Source organism: Camelus bactrianus, chromosome 22 (assembly GCF_048773025.1).
Source record: "Camelus bactrianus isolate YW-2024 breed Bactrian camel chromosome 22, ASM4877302v1, whole genome shotgun sequence".
NCBI lineage: Eukaryota > Metazoa > Chordata > Mammalia > Artiodactyla > Camelidae > Camelus > Camelus bactrianus.
The window spans coordinates 31,595,012-31,620,332 of NC_133560.1; the positions used below are offsets into that span (position 1 = coordinate 31,595,012).

The 25,321-nt window shown below is 59.6% G+C and overlaps 1 protein-coding gene across 4 annotated transcripts; it reads right to left on the reverse strand.

Annotated features, from left to right (window-relative positions):
- Positions 1 to 18: 18 nt before the first annotated feature.
- On the reverse strand, positions 19 to 24,401 carry PALM (paralemmin). 4 transcript variants are annotated; one of them, XM_045504227.2, is made up of 9 exons: positions 24,304 to 24,401; positions 13,439 to 13,490; positions 12,958 to 13,038; positions 12,634 to 12,764; positions 10,984 to 11,137; positions 9,362 to 9,383; positions 8,121 to 8,180; positions 5,709 to 5,840; positions 19 to 2,091 (listed from the first exon to the last, which is right to left on the reverse strand). In XM_045504227.2, the coding sequence occupies exons 1-9, from the start codon at positions 24,384 to 24,386 to the stop codon at positions 1,568 to 1,570; spliced, it is 1,239 nt and encodes a 412-aa protein (XP_045360183.2). In that variant the 5' UTR covers positions 24,387 to 24,401; the 3' UTR covers positions 19 to 1,567. The 4 variants fall into 4 exon arrangements, with proteins under 4 accessions (XP_045360183.2, XP_074207489.1, XP_010964915.2 ...); XM_074351388.1 differs by lacking the exon at positions 24,304 to 24,401 and adding an exon at positions 23,729 to 23,851; XM_010966613.3 differs by lacking the exon at positions 24,304 to 24,401 and adding an exon at positions 14,011 to 14,657.
- Positions 24,402 to 25,321: the final 920 nt, after the last annotated feature.

The window sequence follows — 25,321 nt, forward strand, 5'->3', positions numbered from 1 at the left end:
AAGAACTCCAGGTCCTGGGGCTGTTCACACTGTTTATTTGCTTCTCTGGGAAAGTCAAGAACATCGGGGCCTCATCACACATCGAAAGCAGAGGGGTGGCAAGGGCACTTCAGCGGAGGCTCACAGCTCGAGGACTCGGGTGGACTCGAGTAGGGGGGGTATTCCACGGCCACTGCCCAGGGTCGCCTCAGAGAGGGTCTCTCCTCTCAGCCACCAGGGGCAGAGCTGAGATGGGGACCCAGGCTGTGGTCCAGGGCAGCCCCTGCACCCACCCTCCTGAGGCAGGAGCAGCCTGTGCCCTGGGCACCGGGCTGCAGTCTCCTGGGGGAGGGGCTGTGATGGGGCCTGTTTGTCCACAGCCCACACGAGAGGGGCTGTGAGCACGTGCATGAATGTGCCTCTGGGGACGAGTGTGGCTGCAACCAGGGAGATGTGTGTACATCTCTGGGTGTCAGCTGCTCCCAGGAGGGGAGCCCCTTGCCCCTCACCCCTTCCAGTGAGGGGGGCAGGCGCACATCAGGCTGGGCAGCAAATGGCGGTCTCCAGCTGCAAACCAGGGGATGCTCCCTGCCCTGGGCTAAGTCCCCCTCCACTGCCCAGAATGCGCCAAGCCCAGCAGAGCTGGCGGTGGGCCTGATCTCTGGGCTATGGTTGGGGAGACCCAGGATCCTGGTCCAGGCAGGCTGGAGAAGGGGCCGGGGGCAGCCCCCCCAAGGTCCCCAAATTAGCACCAGGAGGAAGGAGGGCCCAGTGGGGATGGGAGCTCAGGACAAGAAAGGGCTCACGTGGCCCTGCCTTGTACAGGAGGCAGCTCAAAGACCCCTGGCCTGGCCTGGCCAGAAGACGACACAGGGGTCACACCCTTCCCGAATGGGAGGCGTATCCCCAGGGCTCCCCTTCCCAGGTTCCATCATCTGCTGGCTGCGCCAAAGAGTGTGTGGGGGGAGGGGCACATGAGGCTGGGGGTGTCCCGAGGGGCCCGTGCTCCATTCTAAGACTTCGAGCCTGGTCTCCCTAGAGAGGCACAGCCTCACCCCGACTGCCCAAGATCCAGACCCAGTGCCTCGGCCTCCACTTTCAGAGGCTGAGTGGGGACAGAGCAGTCCCCCGGAACCCCTGGCTCCCCAGGTCCCTCTCTGGCAGGGTGTCCCCTCAGGGACCTCATTGGAGGTGGCAGGAAGGCACAGGCAGGAGGCCCAGAGGTGGCAGCTTGGCCTGGGGCTGTGTGGAGGCCGCGGGTCACATCGGCCAGGACCGCTGTGGGTTAGAGCCACCTTGTGGAGCTGCCGCCACGTGAGGCGCCCTCGTGCAGGGAGAAGCGGGAACGTCCGTGTTTCTCCTACCAGGCATGGGTGCACGGCTCAGTGGTTTAGGGGTGTGGGGTGTGGTGACGGGACGGGGGACCCCTGACCCTCTCTTTCCAGTGAAAGACAACTCAGGAGGAACACGTGACGACACAGCGCGTCCTGGGCCCATGACTGCGGGTGGAGGGCGGGCGGGCGCTGTGAGGGCCAGGCTGTGGGTGTCCGGTGCAGAGGCAGGGCCGGGGTCTGGGGGGCCGGGCGGTTCACATGATGGAGCAGCATTTACAGCGCTGCTTCTTCATGTCGAGGTCCTGGGCGTCACTGGCGGGGGCCTCAGGCCCGACCTGGTTCTCCTCTCTGGAGCCCTCAGTGGCGGGGGGCTCGGCCGCACTGCCGTTGGGCGGGGCAGGCTCCTTGGGCTCGGCTGCGTCTTCGATGACCACCAGCTCCGCGGTGACGGTGTCCTGCAAGCCCAGCACCTTCTGGGTCTCGGCCTCATCCTCCACGCTCTGGTAACCCATGAAGATCATGGTGACTGGGGGCTCCTGGCCGGGCTGGATGCCCGGCATGGCCTCTCCCGGCTGGGCCTGAACTCCCGTGATCTCCCGCCTGGAGGGCGTGGTCCGGATGGCCTCCTCCGACGGTGGTCCCCGGGGCTCCACTGGCCCTGCCGCGGACCCCGCTTCGCTCAGCGTGACCTCGTCTGCCTTGTGGATGAGTTCGTCCACCTCAGAGGAGCTCAGGGGGTGGATCCCATTCTCCGCAGTGCCATCCACAGCATGGACCACTGGCAGGGGGAGGCGGGGTGGGGAAGAGGAAGAGAGAGAGAGAGAGAGAGAGAGAGAGAGAGAGAGAGAGAGAGAATGAGTTGGTTCCCAGACAGAAGGGAAAGGCTGGTAGGGCTGAGAGCCATCCCTCGGCAAAAGGAAAATCATAAACTAAATTGCACCTTTAGAACTGATCGACAATTAGAACTCCTATTGGGATCTGCGGATGCAGACAAACTGATGCACAGAGGAGAATTTATAGGAACCAAGAAGGAAAAAATGAGCTCATTTTTCATTGTCTTGCATCTTGAAGCGTCTTCATATTCCCCAGCCAACTGGCACCCACCTGATCGCCCTGCAAAGTAGGTCTGTTTTTTTGCTGTTGCAAAGATGGTGACAATGGAGTTCACAGAAGGGAAGTAACTAGCCCAAGGTCACACAGCTGGCCTGGGCTGGGCCCTGCTCTTTCTCCCAGTCTACACACATTTCCCTGCGTGAGGAGTTGCAGGGGTTCTGACCCCCCCCATTGAGTTCATGTAGACAAGGAGTTGCAGGGGTTCTGACCCCCCCCCCCCATTGAGTTCATATAGACAAGGAGTTGCAGGGGTTCTGACCCCCCCCATTGAGTTCATATAGACAAGGAGTTGCAGGGGTTCTGACCCCCCCCATTGAGTTCATGTAGACAAGGAGTTGCAGGGGTTCTGACCCCCTCCCCCCATTGAGTTCATGTAGATAACCTTCAGTTAAACTTTGGTTCATCCACCCAGTCTTTGTTTTCTAGTAAGCATCCTGAAGGCTATACCTTTTCCTCTGAATTCTGCTTTGGCTGCAGCTCATGGATTACTGTATGTCATTGTCTTTCAAGTGTAGTTTATAATTTCCATTTTGATATTTTGATTGATTGCTTCTTTAAGTCAAGATTTATTTAGAAGAGTGTTTCTAACTTGAGGAGAGTGGGGCTCTGTGGTCCAGGAACACAGACGTAAGATATAAACTTCATAACAGGACATAGTCACTTTCTGAAAATGCTCTCATTGTGTTTACGAAAATAATGTGCATTCTCGATTGGGCAGAGTTTTATACATGCAATCAAACTTGTTAAGCAGTATTTTCCAAATCTCTCCAGCTTTTGTCATCTGTGTCTCTCTGAGTTGTCATTTTCTAAGCTGAACTGCAGTCTCTAAGGACTGGACTTCAGCACCTGGGAGGAGTCCCGGCCACAGTCCAACGCCAGCCCCAGATCACAGCCTGGCTAACTCCTTCTAGAAACACTGCTTCCCAGTTGCTTAGGGAGGGAGGGAGGGAGGGAGAGACACACCAGGTGCCCCAGGGACTCATCTCCTCCCGGGCCAAGGGTCAGGGCTCCGGCTTCTGGCTTCTGCCCAGAAAGAAAGTGCTTTCCACTCTCAGTTTCCATATCCCTGGAGAGGGGTGCCCACGCTTCAAGGCCTTGTGGTGACTTTGAACTGGAGGCCCAGGTGTGGTTGTGCCTGGGTCACAAAGAATCAAGCTAGGTATTTCCCACTGGCCACTGCCCCAGCGTAGGAATCTGAGCCCTTGGCTGCCATGGAAACGGATCACTTTCCCACTGCTAAGCAACCAGAGGCCAGTCTGGTCAGGTCCTGAATCCCTAGGGGTTAGGCCAGGCTGGGCTCAGTGGCCAAGGTGAGGACATTCTGTGAGCACAGGGATCCTCTGCCCCTTGGCCCTGTGCTGTCATTGGGGCAGTTGGGACTTGCCCAGAACCACATAGCTGGTGAGAGCTGGAGCCAGGATTCCACCTGGGTCAACAGCCCCAAACCACAACAGGGCTGGGCTGTGACAGGACCCCTCTAGTAGCATTCTGGACATCCCAGAGGCCTGAACAACCTCTTTGGAAATCAAAACCACAACGAGGTATCACTTCAACCCCACCAGGACGACAATAATAATAATAATAATAACTTTTAAATGTTCAATAACAAGGGTTGTTGAGGATGTGGAGAAATCGAAACCCTCATGCATGGCTGGTGGGAAAGGAAAATGGTACAGCCGCTGCAGAAACACCCCAGAAGTTCCTCAAATGGTTAAACATAGAGTCACCATGACTCAGCAATTCGACTCCTAGGTATTAACCAAGAGAAATGAAAACATACGCCCACACAAAAACCTGTATAGCACAAAACCGAAAAGTAGAAACATCCTAAATGTCTATCAGCTGATGCCTGGATAAACAAAATGTGGTCCATCCTCACACGGGAATTTCACTCAGCCGTGAAAAAGAGAGAAGCACTGGCACTGGCTACCATGTGGATGGACCTGGAGGACCGATGCTCAGTGAGAACCAGACACACAAGGCACACAGTGTGTGAGTCCAGTGATGTGAGACGTCCAGAACAGGCCAGTCCACAGAGATGGAGTGTGGGTTCAAGGTTACCATGATGGGGACGGGAAAGGATGCAGTTTCTACTTGGGGAAGAAAAATATTCTGGAACCAGATAGTGAGGGTGTACAACATGGTGAATATTTCAAAACCCACTGAATTGGGTGGGGGTCCTGCATCTTCTCCCTTCGTCTTCCATCTTCTCATGAGGGTGGCACTCCTGGACTCACTAATGGACCCTAAAGCTGAGCTGTGTTAATTTTACACCTGACTCAGGGGATCAGTGCTGGGGACCCCATGTCTTGAAGAAGGCCAATACTTGCCTTGATTCCAAATGTCCTTTTAATGTCTTCTTAACACACTGTCTTTACTAAGGTGGGTTCATTCCTTTTTCTAGCATCACTGTGAATATTGCCCAGAATAGACAGAATACTAACCTACAGGCCATGCCAGAAATAAACAAAAGTTTAAATGCCACAATGTTTATGAGACCATCTAAATACTGATGGACTGCACGGTTTAAAGGAAAGTTTTCCTTAGTTTAAAAAAGTGGATTTTACCTTACGTGAATTACATTGAGAGAGACAGAGAGAGGAAGTGGGGAGAGAGGCAGGCACTTTGGAACTTCTCCCCAGGGCTGCCCTCTCCTCCCGTCTCCACCTTCCTTGTGCATGTGTCTCCTCACTGGAAGAGGGGACTCTAAAAACCAGATTAGACCTCAGCACCAAGGCCCTTGCCACCCTTGTCAAGGCCTCTGTCCCCACCCCACCACTCTGCATCAGCCCCAAGGGCTCTTCTCGCCACCCCCTCCCGAAGCCCAGCAAACTCTATCCCACCTCAGGGCCTTTGCATGTGCTGTCCTCACCCAGGTTTGCTGGTACCCACACCCACTGTGTATCTGTTCACCTCCTCTGTGGAGCCTTCCCTGTCCCCTCCCTGCCCTGCTGGATCCTGTCTTGGCCCTCTCTGCATCTCTGGGTGTTTTTGTTTTTTTTTTTTTTTGGAGTCTTTATCACAACAGTAATTATTTAAATGAGTAATCTGTGAGGTTGGGATTGAAGGGCTGGCTGGCTGGGAAGTTCCCAGGACTGAGTGCCTCTGGCTCAGGATTTGCCCCTGCAGCCCAGCTAGCGCTGGCCAGGCCCCTAGGTAGTTTCCCAGATGGAGGGAGGCTGGGCCGCAGGTCCGTGGGCTGTGGGATGAGACCCGGCCCTGGACGGTGCCCCATCAAACCAGCGTGGGTCCGCGCTGGCCAGGCGGGAGAGGGGCGCGTACCTTTGGTCTCGTCCTCGTAGACCTTGACGCCCTGAGGGAGGCGCTCCCGGGGGAGCACGGTGGCGCTGGACAGCACCCGCGTCTCCCCGGTCACCTTGTCCTTCTCCACCGTGATCTCCACCGAGTACATGGCTGGCACGAGAGGCACCGGTTACGCTGCGGCCCACCTGCCCACGTGCCCCCCACCGGGGTGCAGCCAAGCCAGGGAGGGGAGCCGGCAGCGCAGAGCCAAGCAGCGGGTGCCCTCAATGCGGCCCTCCCCAGCTCAGCGCCCGTCCATGGCTCCCGAGTGCCGCGGGCGTGGGGTCTGAATCGCTCTGCTCGGCCTCCGAGGCCCCCTGGCAGCCCCACTCGGTCTGCAAAGCCTTAGAGTCCAGTCAGTTGGAGAGGCATGCCTTGCCCACTCCAGCCATGATTTGAACACGAGTCTCAAGCCTGTGCGCCCAGCATCCAGGCCTGCCCGCCCGCTCGCGCTCTGCGCTGCACGTCTAAGTCGACCACTCCACGGGGAAGACGGGATGATTCCCTCCTGAACTGAATGAGGTCCTTATCAGCTAGGGCCAGAGATCAACCTCCAGCATCTGCCCTCGCTCTGCAGAAATCGTCACCACGAACACCACACGGGGCCTAGCAGTGAGCCCCTGGCCCCCAGCTCCCACCCCTCCCCCTCCACCACCACGCCCAAGAGCCCCCCTGACCGGCGCATTCTCACAGACGTGTCCGTTCTCCCTCCTGTCTCACCGCCCCCACCCCCAGCCCCTCCGCTGTCCATCTGCAAACCCTGTGGGCGCTGCCTTCACGACACCCAGACCCGACCACTCACCGCTCGTCCCTCTGCAGTCCCTGCTGGTGGGGGGAAGCGCTTGCCCGCACTATTCCTCCCCACCTTCTCACCATCCCTTCCCCCCACCCGGCCCCTCCGGGACAGGCGGTCCCCTCTGACCCGGTCTCCCAGCCCTGCCCACAGCCTGTTCTCCCTATCGCCACCAGAGGGCGCCGGTGAGCACCGACGGGGCGCGTCCTTGCTCGGCCCACCGGCCTCCAGGGCTCCCGCGACCCTGTCCGAGTCTCCCGCACCTCCGGGCCCTGCGTGGCCTGACCCACCCGGTCACCTCCTCGTCCTCACTGCCTTCCTCTCTCCCCATCACTTATTCCCCCCCAAACAACACGGGCTTCCCCGCGGTTCCTCCCACCTGACAGACAGTCCCGACTCCGCCTTGGCACTGGTGGTACCCCCCGCCTGGTGTGCCCTCGCCCCAGATGTCTGCATGCCTTGCTCCCTCACTTCCTTTGGGTCCTTGCTCAAATGTCACCTCCTAAGTTAGGTTCCCCACCCCTCCACCGTGCTCTCCCTTCTCTTCTCCATAAGGAAACCGTACAGGTTGTCGTCCCATCAGAACATGGGTTTGCTCAGGCTGCACCCCTCATGCTGGGCACACAGCAGGTGCTCAACAAGCATCTGCTAAGTGAATGAGCGAGTGACTGTTATTTAAAACCACGTCTCTACACAGCCTAAGACCCCACTGTCAGACGTACAGTTAGGCAGGCTGTGTACTGCACGAGGTCCCTGGCTGAAGGGACAGGTGAGGGCATCTGACTCAGTGCTGGCCAGGGCTACTCAAACAGGCACTGACGCCCTGCAGGTGCCCCTCCTTCTCTGGGAAATGCTACCCTCCACCTCCCTCCTCTTGGGGCAACACCCCTGCACCCTCTTCCTCACCCTGGGCTTCCTCTCCCTCCCCACATGCGGTCACATCCTGGTCTTCACTCCCCTCCCGGGTTTCATGCCTCCAAACTTAGTCTAGTAAGAACGGCGGCAGCAACAAGGCTCTGCTGTTTGTTGTGACTTGTCACTCAGACTGGGGTCTGTGCTGGGCCCTGGGCAAGACGGCTCTGCAATCCCACCCCTCCAGATTATGTGATCAAGCAGGGATTTGAACCCTGACCTTGTAGAACTCTGAGTGCTAACCCTAACTCTTCCCTGCTTGGTAACCCCCAGGGACGGGCACTCCCTCCCTCCCCAAAGGCAGCCTGAGGGTGGTGAAGGAGGGGTTTGCAGGGAGCGAGTGCAGGCGTGTGTGAGCGTGTGCCGCTCCCACCGAGCCCAGGAGCGAGCGACGAGGTTAAGGGGATGGAAGCCATGAGGGGTGTCAGGTCAGAGCCGCCATGCGAGGGGGCCCATCTTCTCGGGGAAGCTGGGCCAGCTTGTGACGGAGGTGCCAAAGCTGAGGGGGCACCCAGGCCCTGCCCAGGCTCAGAGCTGTGGCCTTGGTCTAGCCGCAGCCCCCATAACCACAGCGCTCACCAAGTGCTGCTGCACCCGACCTCACCCTGGCCTGCCAGGCCCCCCAGGGCTGCCACTCGGCCTAGGATGGTGGCTGGACACAGGTCTGAGCCCCAGGGCCAACCCACCTGCCTTCATCATGGTGGAGCCTTCGACCATCCTCATGGGGGTGTTGGAGATTCTCTTCTCTGCTCGGGGGCAAAGGATGGAAAGACAGAGGTCAGAGGAGAGATCACACAGTCTCCCCTACCCCCAGACTCCTGGACACTCCCAGACATGTGTAAATGACTCCCAGGCACCCAGATAACCCTCCCACACACCTGCCCAGATACCTGGCCCCTCCCCCTAAACATGCATACACCCAGACCCTCCACACAGGTGCGCATGCCCAGAACCCCCAGACACACACAGACTCCCTCCCTAAAAAGAAAACACACTCCAGCCCCACAGCCCATTCATTGTACATCTCTTGGTCCAAATAGTTTTCACAAGATCCCTGAGAGGCCTGCATGGATTTTTTCTTAATTATTAATTTTTAATTCCACAGTAAGACAAGCAGACACTCTCTTCTTGTGAATAATTAACACATGACAAATCAGGCCCAAGGCGCTCTGGCTGCCACCTCCAATCCTGGCTGGTGGCTCCCCTTCCATGCTTTAGACACAGAAATAGACATGTTTAGTATATATTTTAATATATAGCTTATGCTGTAGAATTTTACATACTTAATAACTTAGTATTACATTTAATAAACTTATGACTAAATGTATATATTTAAATGTCATGTATCCATGGGAAATACTTGCAAATGTGTATATTTATATACCTGCAATAAACTTATGAGGGGCATAAAATGGATCCCAGAGTTCAAACTTTGAGCTTTTTTCTTTGTTTCCTGGATGGTGGTCTTCCACGTCTGTGTGTGTGAGACCTTTGTCCTTTTAAATGGGGCAGGGTCTCCCGGACAGCCAGGACTGTGATTTCTCACCCCCCACAGGCCCCATCTTACAGATGTGAAAACCGAGGCCCACCCACCTGCCCAGGAGCTCAGAGCAGGTGGGTGTGGCTCCCTGGGGCGGGGGTGGGGGCACCCCACCTGGACCCAGAGCCTCAGGTCGGGGCTGAGCCCTCATCTGTAACGGGTGCTGCAGAAACTCCAGCCCAGGGATGTTATGAAAATTACGTTAAATGACCATGTTGGGCACTGGGCCAGGCTCAAAGCTGCTGAGGACAAGGACAGCCAGAACCACTGTGCTACTGTTTTACTTAATCAGCAACAGTAACACCTTGAAGGCACCCCCTGGCCTGCCACCCCTTCCCTGGCCACCAGAGGGCGCTAGGGCCCGGCCGCCCCTTCCAGACGACATACCTTTGGGCGTGCCCACCGGTGTCTGCAAGAAAGAAGGCAGAGGGGTCAGGAGTGGCGGAGGGCCCCCTCCCGCTCACCAGGGTCCCCTCCACGGGGGGCAGGAGCCTGGGGAGGGCCTGGCTCAGCGGTGACCCCATCACAGGTGCCGTCTCCTCCTGGACCTACCCTCAACCCTGCTCTAGCCTGTGACAGCCAGAAAAGTCCCTGCGGCTCCCAGTATTTCCAGAAACAAAGTCCAACCCTTCCTGGTGACCCCCAGGCCCTGGGTCAGCAGAGCCCTGCCCACTGGCCTCTCCCTCTGCCTCCCACCTCTGGCCTCTCTGGCCTCCTTGCTGTCCCAGGGCCTTTGTGTGCAATGTCCTTCCACTTGGAAGGCCCTTCCTGGATTTCTGCTTGGCCAGCTCCTTGCTCAGCTCCCTGACCACCCAATCCCAATCAAAAGGTGGCTCCCCGCCCCCCATCCCGTGGCTGTCCCCCAGGTGACCATGGTACTCGCCCTGTCAGTATCTGTCTCCTCACAGGAGGCACGCATCACGAAGGAAAAGACCATGCCAGCCAGTCTGTGCTCAATCACCCTCACTGGAAACCCCCTCTCACCTCGAGTCCCTGACTAGAAAACTCCTGCTCAGCCTTCAAAACCTTCTCTGGGAAGGGCGCCCAGTCCTCCCATGAATCAGACACCTCACTGGGAACTCTACAGTGCCCTGTGCTCCCCCACAATAGGTCCAACTGCCTTCCTGTGTTGGCGTGGCCTGATACATCTGCATCTGCCTGCACAACCACAGCCCAAGAAGGCCAGGGCCCGGGTCTGTGTCCTCCTGGTCTGCCACAACCAAGCCGACACAAGAAATGAGGGCCAGTCTGCAGGCTCCAGAACGAGGCCCTCAAACAGCAGTTGGTGATGGACCAGGACAGAAACAGGGACGCTGGCTTCCGTGGCCCTGCCCTGAGATGGGGTGGCATCTCCTGGCTGAAGCCCCTCCGGGGTTGGGACAGCGAGGATGGGTGAGGGGAGAGGAAGTGGGTCCCCCAGGCCCTCTGAGTCCCAAAGACAACAAAGGGGGTTGGGAGCCTCCAGAATTTGTGTTAACATGCTGTGGCGGACATGTGCTCTGGGTCTAGAGTTCTAGGGTCCGGTTTCAACAGAGCCTGGTACAGACGCCAGACCCCAGAATCCATGGCTGAGCCCAAGAAAGACCGTTCTTCAGCTGTGTGGCCTTAAGACAGTCTCTCAACCTCTCTGGGCCTCAGTTTTTGTCTTCCACCAAATGGGAACACTGCTCCCACCTGAGCAGGCCATCCTGAGGATTAGACAGGTGACACCTGTTGTGCTCGAGGAACATAAGGATGACAAGAAGCAGGTGGTATTTGGGGAAAACTCTCTACCAGTGAAGCGCTGCCATCTACTGACTGACTTACTTCCGTGACACCCCCCAGAGGGCGGGGAAACAGGCCCAGGGAGGCAAAGCACCGTGCACAGGGCACACGGCAGGGAGGTGGCCAGGCTGGGATTCAAAGGCTTTAACATCTGCTCGAGCCACCGGCCACAGCCACGGGGAGGCGCTGGAACATCTTTGGGGCGGGGCCAGCAGGGTGGCACCCCTGGAACCATCACCTCTTACCTGCTGAGAATTCAGCACCACCTCTGCCTTCTGGTCCTCCTGGGCCGGGGGCGGGGCTGGGGCCGGGGCGCGGGCTGGGCTCGGGGCTGCTGTGCCCTCCTTGGTGGCAGGCAGCGCATCGGGGTTCTCCAGCTCCTCAATCTCCTTCTCCAACCTGGGAAGGGTGCAGGAGGTAAGGCCCCCTGGCCTTGGATGTTCGCTAAAAGCCCCGGGGGCTGCCTCACTCCTGCTCACATGTAGGGAAACAGGCATGACAGAGAATGTGGGCAGCCAGCAAGGGCCAGAGGCGGGGCCTGAACCTGGGCTGGCGGGTCCATGGGTCCCTTCCCTGGGGCTGGGGTTCACCCCTCTGTCTGCTACCAAGAGATTCTCCTTTTTTTCCACTCAGATACATTTATCTTTACAGGAGGTTTTCTCTCTCCAGGGAAACTGGAAAGATCACTTCACTTTCCAAGTATTGGAAGATAACGGTGCCCGTACACCCAGTGAAAACAAAACTGGCATATTCACTCCCACCGAGGTGTCACCGGCCTGAGGCTTTGGGCTGCAGGTGTTAAAGGCACTCAGCCTGGGGGTGAGGGGGGCATTCTCTCTGGAGGCTCAGGACAGACTGAGGGGAGTGAGTCTGCCGCCCCTAACACAGTGAGCCCAGATCAGCAAGATGGATACAGCAGGGTCAGCCTGGTGGGCTTCCTGGAGGAGGCATCCAGGCCGGAACACTGAGCGGGCAAAATGCAGGTAATGGAATCACCTGAGGAATGGGTTGCCCCAAAAGGAAGAAAGCCAAGGCCCCCAGAAGCCAGCCATGCAGTAGGGCATATGGGAGACCCTCCCCCTGCCCAGGGAGGCACCCAGCAGGTGGGATGGCCAGGAGCCCACCTTGTCCCAGCCCCGGTGGCTGGTCACTCCCACCGACCTTCCATCCCACCTGCCAGTGCCCCTCTGCCTGGTCAGTCCCTGCTGTCTTTCCCAGATGCAGCGCAGCCCCATCTCCTTCCAGGCGCACAGGTTACCCATGGGGAAGCTGAGGCCAAGGTGGGGACCCCAGCTGCCAGTCCCCAACTTTTTCCCAAACCAGACACATCTGGATGGGATCTGGAGGTGCCTATGGTGGGGCCTAGGGCTGGCACATATCTCTGGGCCTCCCTGGCCCAGCAGACATTTGGAATTTTGGCTGTCACTTCCCTCCGCCTGACCCCGCGGCCCCAGGACTGAGCCTGGGCCTCCCGTCTGCCCACCTGCGTGCCTGGAAACTGCTCTGGGCCTTTTGTCCCAGCCCAGGGAGACGGGATGGTCACTTTCCCCAGCCTGCCCCCTCCCCCGGCTTCCTGCAGGCCCAGCTGCCTGGGCCTCCGTGGCCTCCATGGCCTCCATTAGAGCCAGGAAGAGCCAGCTGGGCTGGCGCCAGGAAGCCCCCAGGGAGGCAGGCAGCTCCCATCCTCAGAGACGCGAGAGACGGGAGACCCGCCTGGACTGTGCATCCCTCTCACACCTGCTCTGCCGGGTGGCGAGGGGAGGAGGGGACGCACACAGCCCCTGGGGCCCGGGTAGGGGGCCTGCCCCCACCACGCGTTCCCCGAGCACTGAGGGTCTCCCACCTCGGCCCAGCCCCAGCACCCGGCAGGGGGCAGGTCCCGCAGCCCCGCCCACCTGGAGATGGAGCCCTCAAGGAACCGTGCCTTCTGCTCATCCTCCTGCATCTGCCTCCTCATGTCCTCGTCCCCCTCAGAGGCGGAGGATGGCGTCCCCTCCAGCAGCCAGCGTTCCCGCAGCGCCTTGGACTGGGGCAGCAGGAGTCAAGGTGAAAGTCAGGGGCACAGTCGGGGTCAGAGTAAGGTTGGGGCCCGGGGTCAGGGTCACCCCAGCTTTCCTGCTCCCCCAAACCCCTGTATCCAGCCGAGGCCCGGGGTCCCTGGGCACTGCTGTCCCCCTCAAGCCCAGACTGGCTTTGCGAGGGGCACGCCTGCCCCGTACCTTCAGGTGCTGCAGCTGCCGCCGGTCGTCCTCCAGCTGCCGGCGCCTGCTCTCAATCTCTGCTTGCCTCCTCCGCTTCTCCTGACCGGGCGGCATGGGCGCTCAGGGCGGCGTGGGCCGTGGAGCCCCCGCCCCGCCTCCACTACCCAGGCCTGTGCCCAGGAGGACTTCGCTTTTTCTGTCAGTGGCAGCCACGTGACCCCCAGGGCCCCCACCTGCTCTCCAGCCTCAGTTTCCCCACTGCAGGTGGGCTGTGCTGGGGGTCAAAGAGGACTTTTGGGCTAAGCATCCACACTGAGGACTAAGGGGTCTCTGCATTTCCGTTTTGTGGGAAAGGCCTTCAGGCACTCAAGTTTCCCTCGCCACGCCCTGGTTCTGAGTACCTGGGGCCCCAGGTTGGGTGTGGGGAGCCCCTGAGACCCCAGGTTTCCCCAGCCTCCCCGCACTGGCCACACTGTCTCAGGGACTGGGGAGAACTCACTGCAATGGCCTGAAGCCGCTCCTGCTGGGATGTTGTCTCTGCCACCAGGACCCTGCGGGGACAGAGAAGGTCAGGCCGAGGATCCAACCTACCCCTGCTTTCGGCAGATCTGGTTTGAATCTCCACCCTTGTCTTTGAGCTGGGTGAACTCCTCAGTTTCCCTTCTGTCAGGTGGGACCCTTCCCCACCACCTCAGAGGCAGCACCAGTCTCTCCATCCATCCAATCTCATTAATTCTCCTGATAAATCTTCCCAATAAATCCGGGAGAGGGCAAGAGACAGGAGAGGTGAGGCTCCATCTAGAGACCCGAGAAGTGTTTGGGGAAGAAAGAGCACTGGAGGCTGGGCTCTGAAGGATGCATAGGAGTTCCCCAGGAATCAAAGCCTGGAGAAGAGTGTCTCAGGAAGAGCTGCATCACCTTTCTGCCCAGATGGAGAGACCGATCAAGACAGACCCCTCCTCAGCCTCCCACCAAGCATTCTCCAGCCCTGGGAAGGACACTTGGAGGAGGAAGGACCCGCCAGCCCCACCTCCCAACCCTTGAAATTCAAACCCAAACTCCCTTTCTCACCCAGTCAATGTCTTTTGAGAGCCCATGTAAGGCAGTTCAGCCTTAAGCTGGTATGCAGTAGGAGCTGGATAAATGTCAGTATTGCCAGGTGCGCTTAAAGGGACAGGGCTTCATGCTGTGAGGATCTGGGGCCTTCCAGTGGGGCACAGGGGCCAGCAGGGGGTCCAGGACCTGGAGGATGAGTCATCTAGGCCCCTCCCCCCTCTCCTGCACCCCCTCTCCACCTGGGCCCTCCCTTCCTGGTCGCTGGTGGGTCCCTGGAGCTGCACACAGTAGGTGTAGAGTGAAATGCTCCCGCCAATCAAGCCTGGAACAGTCTTTGCAATGGGCTTAATAGTCACCTCATGGTTCCAGGGCCTCTGTGACAATGCAAAAATGGGGGGAGGGCAGGGTTCTTGAGCCCAAGTGGGGGGCTTCCAGATTGCCTGCCTCAAATCCCAGTGATCACAGGGCCACTCTGGGAGGCGCTGATGGGAGGCCTAGTCTCACGGGGGGAGCTAGACCCTCCCATCTGCCCCAAGCCCCTTATCTTCACAGGGACTGAAATCACAGACTGTCCTTCAGACCCCGCCCACCCCTCGGCCTCGTCTCAGGGTCTGGAGCCACCCCGGGGCCTCCAAAGACCCTCTGCCCTCCTTGGCCTCGGTTCCCCATCTGCACACCCCACCTGCACACCCCATCTAAACCCTCCCTGTTATGCCCTCCTCCTGCTGTGGGTCAGAAGGGAAGTAGGCCCAAAGTCACATACTGTGTCTACCCCAACCCAAGCCCCTGCCCTGCCAGGCAGCTACTCAGTGGACATCTATCCTGTGGCTGCAGTGCCCCATCCGTCCGCCCCACTCAGGTTCAGTTTCCTGGCCTCGCTGAGGCCTGTGAAGTCATCTGGCTCCCATGCCCCAGCGAGGTGACCCCACCCAGCACCTCCTTTCCTGTCAGGAGGCACCTGCCCCTCTGTGCCTCCCAGGGGCCCAGCAGTATCAGCCACACCCTCTGCAGCTTCCCCCTCTCCTTCCTCAGGGAAGCTAGGTTCAGCTGGGTGGAGTTCAAGAAAGGCTTGATCCAGCTAGATGGCTCAGCTGCCCTTCCTAAAGGGCCAGATCTGCTGGATTTCTAGGTCTGCCCAGTCACCCTGGGTGACTTGGGCAGGGGGCCACCCCCTGTGTTCCCCACATCAGCCCACCCCCTCTCTTCTTGAAAACCCCACCTGTCTCACCTCACCCTAGGCCTCTACCATTACTCACCACCACCCTGTCCCCTGACAGCCCACGACCAGAGGCAGCTTCTCAAAACAAGAATCTGAACCAGTCACTCTCTGGCTCTCAAGCCCCCCTGGCCCCCATCACCCCTTGAAAGAAGCCACAAGGCCAGGGTTGCCCAGCCTCCATCCACTTCTCTGCCCTGGTGCCCTCGGCTCTTCCTCTTGTTCACTCTGTTCCAGCCACCAGGACCTCCGGGATGTGCCCAAACTGCACCAAACCTACTCCTACCTCAGGGCCTTTGCACTTGTTCCCTCGGCCTGATATGCTCTTCCCATAGCTGGAAACCAAGGCCCAGAGAGGGTGAGTCACTTGCCTTAAGTCACACAGCTAGAAAGTAGCAGAGCTGGGATTTCTGCCCAGCTCCAGGCCACACCATAGGGCTTCCCTTCTCCCAGCTCTAGTGTGGCCTCCAGGGACCCACCCAGGAAGGAGGCAGAGTTGGGGGAGGGGGCAGAACAGCTGAGACCCCAAGGCAAACAGGGCCACGGCAGGCAGAGGGACCAAGCCACCTAATGTTGGGTCCCCATTCTGGCGGCCAGGTGGCGGTTCAGGCTAGACACGGGGACATAGGGATGGCGGTGAGGTCAGCTCGGCAGGCTTGGAGACAAGGAGGGCAGTGTCCTCGCGGGGCTCGCCAGTCCCTGCTGGGCCAAGCCAGGGCAGAGGAAGGTCAGGCGGGCACAGAGAGGTGAGGGCCGGCTCAGGAAGAGAACATCCATCCCTTTCCACCGGTGATGCTGTCACAGCCTAAGGGGCTCAGGCCTGGGGGCGCCAAAGCCGTCGCACCCGGCCCCGCCCCGGGCGGCCGCAGCAGCCTCGGGTGATGGATGGCGGGGCCCGCGGGAGGCGGTTGCCCTGGTAACCGCGCCATCTCCACGGCAACGCCGAGGCCCAGCGGGCTCGCGGGGGTGGGGCTGGCGCGGAGCATCTCCCGCCCCCGGCCCAGCGCTGGGGGGCTGAGGGGCTGAGGGGATTCCTGCCCCAGGCCTCAGGGGCTGCCTAAATAGGGTGGGATTTGGTTGGGTAATGGGGTCTACCCCACCCCCCCCACTGCGGGGGGAGGGGGATCCCCTTTCTGGTTTCAGGGCTGCGCCCAAGGAGGGGCTTCTATCCAGGAAGGGTCTGGACCCACCCTTGGCGCCAGGCAGCCAAGGTCAAGCCAAGATAAAGCTCAACATCATAAATCCGAAAAATAGAACAAAATAGGACGATGGAGCCCTAATAAAACAGTGATACAATAGGAACATCCTCTCCAGAGCTCACCATCTTCTGCGGGCGGGGCTCACCCTCACTTTACAGAAGGGGAAACTGAGTCAGGGGAGGAGCGAGGCCTGTAAATATTTGCTAAGCCTCCAACCTCCTGAAGGTCCTGTGAGGCACGTGGGATCATTATGGCCGTTTTATCAATGAATGAACTGAAGCATCAGAACGGTGGAGCGAGGACCTGGACCCAGGCAGGCTCCGGAGCGCACTGAGTGCAGGGTCTCCCGGAGGTCTGGCGGGGGGCAGAGCGCAGCAGGGGTTGGAGGGTGCAGGATGGTCAACAGGATGGTGGAGACTCTCACTTCCGCTCAGGGAAGCAGGGCCAGATTACAAAAAATCTTAGAAGCTGGGCAGAGAAGCTGAGTTTTGGCTAAAACGCACTGGGGAGGGGTTAGAGCAGCGGGTCAGTTTTCCCCGCTGGCTGTGTGACCCGGGCAAGTCACTTGCGTCTCTGAGCCCTCCCTTGGCTCCGCTGCGCGATGGGCCACAGCTCGCAGCTGCTGGTGGAGAGACTTGCCCTCCGCCAGGACGCCCACCTTCTGCGCGCAGGCGTCTGGTTCTTGCGCGGTTATTTTTTACGGCACATGGAGCAAATTCTGGGCTCGAGCAGCCTTGTGGGCGGCTCGAGGGCGTCGGCTTCAAGCGCGTGAGATAATCCGGCTCCAGGAGATGAGCTAATGAGACCCAAACCCAGCGAGGCCTTAGCTTTGCGGGCGTTTATGTTTTAAAGGCCCAGAGAGGTTATGCAACTGGCCCAAGGTCACCCAGCGGGCAGGAGGGGCCGGAGCCGGAGGTGGGAGGCGGGTGGGGGTGTCGCGCTTGTCTTTCCAGAGTCCACGCCCCGCTGGGGCAGCTCCAGCCGGAATGAGGGGGTCCCGGCCCAGGCAGGCGCAGAGCCCAGAGCTGGAACATTCCTGCACTAATTGAAAGGAAACAGCTGACAACGACCTTGGCCATGGCTGTGTGTGGGGGGAGGCAGAGTCACACGGGGCGCGGGGAGGGGGAGGTGAGAGGGAGCCCAGGGGCCCCTTCCCTCACTGGATGGAGGCTGGAGTTAGGGGAGGCTGCTTTCCAGCTCCCTGTGGGGACTTTGTCCCTCCTGACCCACCAGCACCTTCCCCCTCCAGACACTTCCTCCACCTCTCAGCCCACCACAGAAGCCCCAGGGGCTTGCCCCTCACCCTTCATCAGTTTCTTGCCTTCCCCTTTCTTTCCTCCACCTCCAGGCTCAGCTCAAACACAGCTGCCTCTTCCAGGAAGCCTTCCTGGGTCTCCTCTCCTCATCAGGAAGGAATTACTCTTTCTCAAAGCCCCTCAGCACTCAGCACAGGTGAGCCTCTAGGATTACTACTGTTACTGGTGAGGTAAGCAGCCCATGAGACATGGACTTTCTAGAAGGTTCAAAGCTGAGAGATGTCACCCCCATGGTGGAGACCGAGAGAGCAGGCCACAGACCCAAGAGAGCAAAACTGTTGTCCATTAACCTGGGATGGGGAGGGGAGGAGCTGGCCCTGCCCTGGGCCTTCTCTGGCTTTAGCTGCAGAGACCAGCCCAAGACACCCACTGTCCTTCCCCACCCCTCACTCTGCTCCAGCCACCTCAAACATCCCAGCACCATGCCATGCCACCTCGGAGCCTTTGCACTGACTGTGTTCCCTGCCTGGTGCACTCTCTTCCAGGTCTCCACGGGCTCACTAACTCCCTCAGGCCTGTCTTCAGATATCACCTCTTCACTCAGGCCTCCTCTGACACCCCCCCCCCAATTAGCCTCAGCACCTCCATGCCCTCCATCCCCACCCCTGCCAGCCCTCACCACCAGGAAACACCTGATCATGTTACTTATTTTGTTTATTTCCCCTTGAGGACAGTAACGGTCTCTTTTTGTTCCTGCCATGTCCCCGACACTAGGTACACAGGAGGTACTCAATAAATGTTCAATAGACCAGCGAGTCAATTAGGGTCCTTCCATTTCTCAAGAGGGCCCCTCAAAGGTTCCCCAATCCTTATCACACTCCTGCCACCCTCCATGGACCATTTATCCTGTAATTGCTTCCTTTTTTTTTTTTTTTTCTCTTTAAAGAAAATGTTAAATTTATCTAAAACAGGACCTGGGCTCCCCACATCCAGTAGAGGACAAGAGACAAGCCTCAACCACCCTGAAAGTGACTTATAAATAAATACATAAAGCAACCAGAATGCCCATCAGGTGAGGGATGGACAAACACAATGTATCCATCCACAAAGGGGAACATCAGGCACAATGACACCTGCTCCCACGTGGACCAACCCTGAGAGCATGGTGCTCAGGGAGAGAAGCAGACACAGAAGGACAGTGTGTGAGTCCATGGATGTGAGGCGTCCAGAACAGGCCAGTCCCCAGACACAGGGAGGGGGTTCCTGGTTGTCAGGGGCTGGGGGAAGTGAGTGGGGAGTGACTGCTGATGGGGATGGGTTTTTTTCAGGGGGTGATGGAATGTTCTTGAACTGGATAGAAGTGATGGTTATACAACTCTGTGAATGTACTGAAAACTACTGAATTGTATACTTTAAACAGGAGGATTGTGTGGTGTGTGAATATCTCAAAAAAGCTGGTTAAGAATAAATAAATACATACATATATATAGCAGAAATACTGACTCTCTCACCAAGGGCCATGCTGGAGTCAGAGCTGGGGTCCTGCCCACCCTGTGGGGCATCGTAAGGTCCTGCTGGCCCTGCCCTGAGACTCTCCAGGTCAGAAGGATTTGAACACAGACTGACCAGGGCATCACCTGGCTGCTCCCTGACAGGTGTAACTGGAAGGGCCTTCCAAGTCTGCTGTCCCCACTCCCACCCTGCTCTCCCAGCTGGGCCCCCAGGCCTGTCTCTGTCCCACCATGACCCTTCTGTCCAGGTTGCTCTCACGGTGGTCCTCACCTGTCTTGCCCACCACAGGGCCTGGCCTGGGCAACCCTTCCCAATTCCTAGCCCAGCCTAGGCTGTCCCAGCAATGGGCTCTGACTTGCCCTGGGTTCCTGCTTGAAACCCTTGGAGACAGGCACCCCAGCCCAAGCCTGCACGCTCAGGCACCAAGACCACTACTCAGCCATCTCATTCTGCCCCAAGACCCTTCTGGAGCAGGGCCACTGGGCCTCCCAGCACATCTAGGGACTGGGCTATCTCTCCTTGACCAGGCCATCATCCTTGCAGGCAGCTCCAACCACTGCCAAGTTCTGAAGTCTGATCTGCACCCACCCAGATGTGGGGTGGGGGTGGTTGTCCGGTGGGGGTGGGTCCTGTGTGTACCCCAGCTGGTGGGGGGTGGTCCTCCCAGCTCCCACACTTCTCCCCAAACTACCCCCACTGCCCCATCCAGGCTGAGCCCTGACTTGCTTCTCCCTACTCTGGGCCCTCAGCTGCCCCTCTTTCTGGTGCCTGAGTTGGAACCTCACTCCCCTCTTGCTCAGACACCACCCATGGCTCCCTGTGAATCCCCAGCTGGGCACCACAGGCCCGGGAGGACCCAATCCCCAGAGCACAGATCAAAGAATGCACCCCTCTCTCAACACTTCCCACCTCTAGGCCTTTGCATGGGCCTGACTCTCCACCAGGTATGCCCTTCTGCCTGCCTGAGTAAACCCTGAAATATCTTTTGCAGAAAAGGTCCATGGCAGAATGGACCAGGAAACCTTCCTCACATCTCAAAGAAGACCCCTCCAACGGGCTCCTTCAGGCCCCTCTGATCCTGCACAGGGCCGAAATGGTCAGCAGGGAGTATTTCTTAAATGAACAGACAACAGGCTTCCCAGATAGAGAAAGGATGGAAGGAATAGGGTTGCAGACTCCAGAAAGGTGATGTGATGTTTTGTAAGAAAATCAGCCTGTTTCCCTGCATCAAAATACGAGGCCCTTGAGGATGGGCCTCACCACGGGGCTGGAGCAGATCTTTGCAGGTGGTACTCACAGGGTCCAATTGTAAGGCACCTGCCCTGCCCCTCGTGGCACCCTGTCTAGGAGGGGGCTGGGTGGGCTCTGTCTCCATTCACCAGACAAGAAAAGTGAGGCCCAGAGAAGGGGAGTCAGGACACCCCCTCTCCATGCCCCACTTCCAAATCAGCAGTCACAGAAGGGGTCCCTGGGAGGGGAAGCACGGGCAGGTGCCCCCAGGAACCCAGACTGCAACAAAGGCCACCTGCTGTGTGGCCCAGCAGACCACCCAGGCTGAAAAGCCAATGTCAGGACACCCAGGAGCACCCTCCAGCTCACAGCCCCTGGGACCTGGGAAGGTACAAAGCTCCCCTCCCCTGGCAGCTAAAAGGATACCCCAGGAGAAAACCCCAGCACCACTACTTTCCTGCTGCGTGGCCCCAGGAACGTTCTATCACCACTCTGTGCCTCAGTTTCCCCCCCTCACAGGGCTGCTGTAAGAAACAATCACGGTCATATGGACAGAGCCCTCAGAACAGAGCCTAGTATACAGCAAGTGCTCACTCAATGACTGGGAAATCAACGATGCTTGCACTTCTCAAACCAACTTCCTGTTTTCCTGCCACCATCTCCAGCGCTCCCTGCGTGTCCCTGCTCTTCAGATTCACTCTGTTTGAATCAAACTCCTTTGTACTAGGAAATGTTACATTGTTACCAAGACTATGAAGACCAGAAGCCACTGCCACAAACATCAGAGGGAAAACATTAAAAAAAAAAAAAAAGACACAATGAAAGTAAAAACTTATTAAATTCAATTATCACTGGATACAGTCGCCTTTTAACCGGTTCTGCTCCTCATTAAAAAGGGAGATTAGCAAGTGGGACCTCGTTAGCACTCAGAGGAGACTTTCTCCTTGAAAAGGTCCAGACCTCAGGGCGAGAAGGAATCTGGGAGGGTCCTGACCCAACTCTGCTCCCCTGCTCCCGTCCCAGCATCCGAGACTTGCCCTCACCCCAGATGAGGACCTTGGCACCTGAGAACAGCTGCTCCCAGCTTAAGTATCTTTACTAGCCAAAGCCTGAGGCTCCCAGAGGAGCAGCACCGCACCCCTCACCTGGGGCCGCACAGCGACCCCCTCAGTCGGATGTGCATCTGGCTCCGGACCCCCGCCCAGTGTCTCATCCTTCGCCCTGCCCCATCCTTGTCCCAGCTTTACATCACCACCCACCTCCCACCACCCCACTGCTTAGTTCTTGGCTAGTTTTTGCTAACTCCTTACATTCTTAAATTCACGAAAATTAGTTTAATCCTGAAATCAATGAAATGTTGTCAAATTCTTCAATTTATCTTTAAAAGAAACTTTCCAGCACCACCACAAACCGCCACCATCTCCCGTGACTCTGACAGCAGAATCCATGGAAACGGAAGGAGGTGAATGATTACGTTCCAGGAGCCATTGCCTCCGTGCCTGGAGCTGGCTCTGCCTTCGTGGAAGAGGACGAGGAGCCAGGGGCAGGTGCTCACGCAGGGAGGCACCAGATGGAGCCACCCCACCCTTCGCCAACCCAAGGGGACGGCTCCCTCGCAGGACTGTTCGGGTGGTTAACACCAAGTCCTGCTGCACGTCTGCACCCAGAAAAGCCAGTGATCCACCTAGTGGGGGGCGCATGGCGCTGTATCTGACCCGAGGCCAAGAAGGCCTGCGATAGGGCGGCAAGCTCCGTGGGCCCTCCCTGTGCTTTGGGACCTGGGGGCAGCGGTGGCCCCTCTCTGGGCTTCTGTAGCCCTACTGAAAATGAAAGGGACGGCGGGAAAGGAAACAATGGGGCCCATCCAGAACATCTCATTCCTCTGCTCTGGGTGGGTGTTTCCTCCCTCTTCACCCCTCCTCCCTGGAGGCAGCCCCCCTCCCCACAGCCACACCCTGCCCAGGGCCTGCTGTCAGGAGGCCCAGAGGCTCCCCTTGGGCCCGGGGAGCAGAGCAGATAAACAAGTGGGGGGAATGTTGCAGACAGGTCTGGGCCCTGGCTCCCCTGAGCCCCTGGCTGGGCTCCCGGGCTGGGTGGGGAAAGCGGGCTGGGCCTTTGTCTGGCTTTCAGAAGCAGAGGACATGGGTGTCTCCTTCCCGGCGAGGGCAGGAGGCGGTAGCTCCCACCCTGCTGCGGGTGTGGCGGTCACGGGTGAATCCCTGGAGGAAAGTTGAGGGCTCAGACAACACATCCAGCGGGGTGAGCAGGGCAGCCAGGCAGGGTGGGCTGGCTGGACCTCCGTGTCTGGGCCTCGGGCTGGGTGGGGACCTAGCCCAGAGTGGGGCAGCCGCTGGCCCCGGGACAGGGCAGGCGGGCTGCTGGGACACCAGACACCCCTTCTCCACCCCTGTGTACAAAAACACACCCCACAACCCCCCAGCGCCCACCTGTGGGAGTGGGGGCATGGAGGACTCCCTGATGCCAGGAACAGAGGACTTCTGTCTGAAATGACCACTCACACTCACTGGGCACCTGCTCCTGCAGGAATCTGCTGCCACCCAGCAGCTCCTCACCAGACCCCTAGACCCAGGCCGCCCACCCAGCTCACACCCAGGCCAGCCAGCTCTTGGCTACACCATTTGGGGCCCCACCTTGGGGACACTTTTCCTAGGAGGGGATGAGACCCAAGCTCCCCTATCAGAAAGTACAGGACCTCTGGTCTCACACCCAACCCAGACCCCGAAGCCTGGAGAAAAGCTCCCTGGCTCCACAGAACTCGGCACCTGGGGTGTCTGGACCTCCGGCCTTAGCAGGGGCCCCAAACAGCACTTGAGGCCCAGGGTGAGGGCAGTCAGGCAAGGCAGGACTGGCCGGTGCCCGCGTCCAGGCAGCAGGGAGCAGCGAGCTCATGTTGGGGGTGGGGGAGTGAGCTCAAAGCCGGCGGTGCCATGGGGAGGGGTCGCCCCCTGGCCCCAGGGAGCCCGCTTGGGGGCCCACAGGTGGACGAAGGCCGCGGCCCGCCCTGGGGCGCGGGCAGAGACACAGCACCCACCCCCACCCTGCGCGCGTCCCGGGCTGCCCCCAGCCGCTGCCTCCCGAGTCCCCATTAGCCCGTGGGCCGCCAGGGCGGGGTAGGGGGTGGCCTCCGAGCGGGCACTGCGCAGCCCGTGTCCCTCCCCAGCCGAGTAGGGGTCCCGGAAGCCCCTCGCCACCCACCTCCCCACGCGAGGACCGCGACGGCCCGGGGGTGGGCCGTGGGTGGGGGGGTGGGGGTCTCAGGCTCCCTCCGGGGCGCCCCCGGCCGGAGCGCGCCTACTCACTCCATTTCCCCGCCGAGGTCCGTGGGTCCGCGAGGCCGGGCGGGGGCGGGCGCGGGGCGCGCGGGGGCGCGCGGGGAGGGCCGGCGGCGGGCGGGCTAAGGCCTGGCGGCCGGGGCTGCGCGGCGCGGGGGCGGCGGCACCGGCGCGGGCATCGCCCCGCGCGCGGCTGTTTATTGTCCGCGCGGCGGCGGGCGCGGGGGGGTGGGCTGGGCGCGCGCGCCGCCGCCGCCGCCGCCGCCGCCGCCGCCGCCGCGCTTCGCTCTCGCCCCCTCCCGCCGGCTCCCCGCCTCCCGCCGGCTCCCGCGCTGCGCCTCCTGCCGGCCGCCGCCGCCGCCGCCGCCGCCGCCGCCGCAGCGCCGCGGTCACCGCGCGCCGGCCCGCCGGTCCCGCCGGAACCTCCGGCCCGGCCGGCGCCGTGTCCCAGGGCCTCCCAGACTCATTCATTCCGTCTCCGTGCCGGGCCGACTCTCAGGCCCAGGCGGTCTGGGCGCCGGCCTGGGACCCCGCCGAGGCCGCCACCAATCCCGCCCCTCCCAGCTCCCGGGCCAAAGGGGGCGCGGACGGGGACAACTGACCGGGGGAGGTCGGGGGGGCCGCTCCGAGGGGCTGACGTCTCTGCAGCCTGCAGCCGGCAGCCGGAGGAGGGTCCTGAGACCATCTGCGGGAGTATCTGCAAAGAGCGGCCAGGTGGCCGGCCCTGCAAGCTCCAAAGGCCGGCGGTGGGACTGAGGCAGGCCTGTATGAGGAGGAATCATAATGAGAGAAGCTGCTGGTCTTCCGAGCCGGGTGGACGAGGCTTAAGGAATTTCATCTGACCCACAGCTCTGCCGCACCAACAGGCCTGAGTGAGAGGGGGATAATGGAGGGAGTAGGGAGAACAAAGGGCACTGGGGAGCCACAGCGGAGTTTAGAGCAGGAGAGGAGTCACCTCAGTTTATGTGTGTGAGGGCCACTGGGGCTGCCAGGTGGGGAACGGATGAAGGAGGCCAATGGCAGGGGAGGGGGAGGGCTTGGAGTCCAGAAGAGGCTGAACTGACCTAGGACCCCCAGGGACATGGCGGAGGCTCGACCAGGTTGAGAACCGGGTGGATTCTTGGATGGATCTTGAAGAGGAGATGACAGGATTGCCACTGGACAGGATGTGGGATGACAGGCATCAGGGTCCCCGTCTGCAAGCTGAGCCCCTGGAAGGGCACGCGGACGTGAACGGTGCCCAGGAGGTGACAGTGGGGAATGCTGGGTGGGCAGCTGGATGCCTAGGTTGGGGTTCAGGGTGAGTCCTGAACAGGGCTAGAGGTGGAGCTCCCCAGGGTTACAGAGGTTACCGCCAACTCCGTCCCCTGCCACCCCCTCGGTTCCTAGGGTAGACAGAGTTCTTCACACTACATGTGTCACCATGTGGACCCTACCAACCAGGACTGAGGCAGGACCTGTTTCCACCAACATGTTCTGAGAAGAACACGCGCCCTCAGGCCCCAAACCCACTTACTCAGTGGGGCGGGGGTGGGGGGCAGAGAGAGAGATTCTTCCAAACCTCTTAGGTTTTGCTGTCTTACAAACCTGCCCAGCAGGTGCTCAGTCACCAGGGGTGTA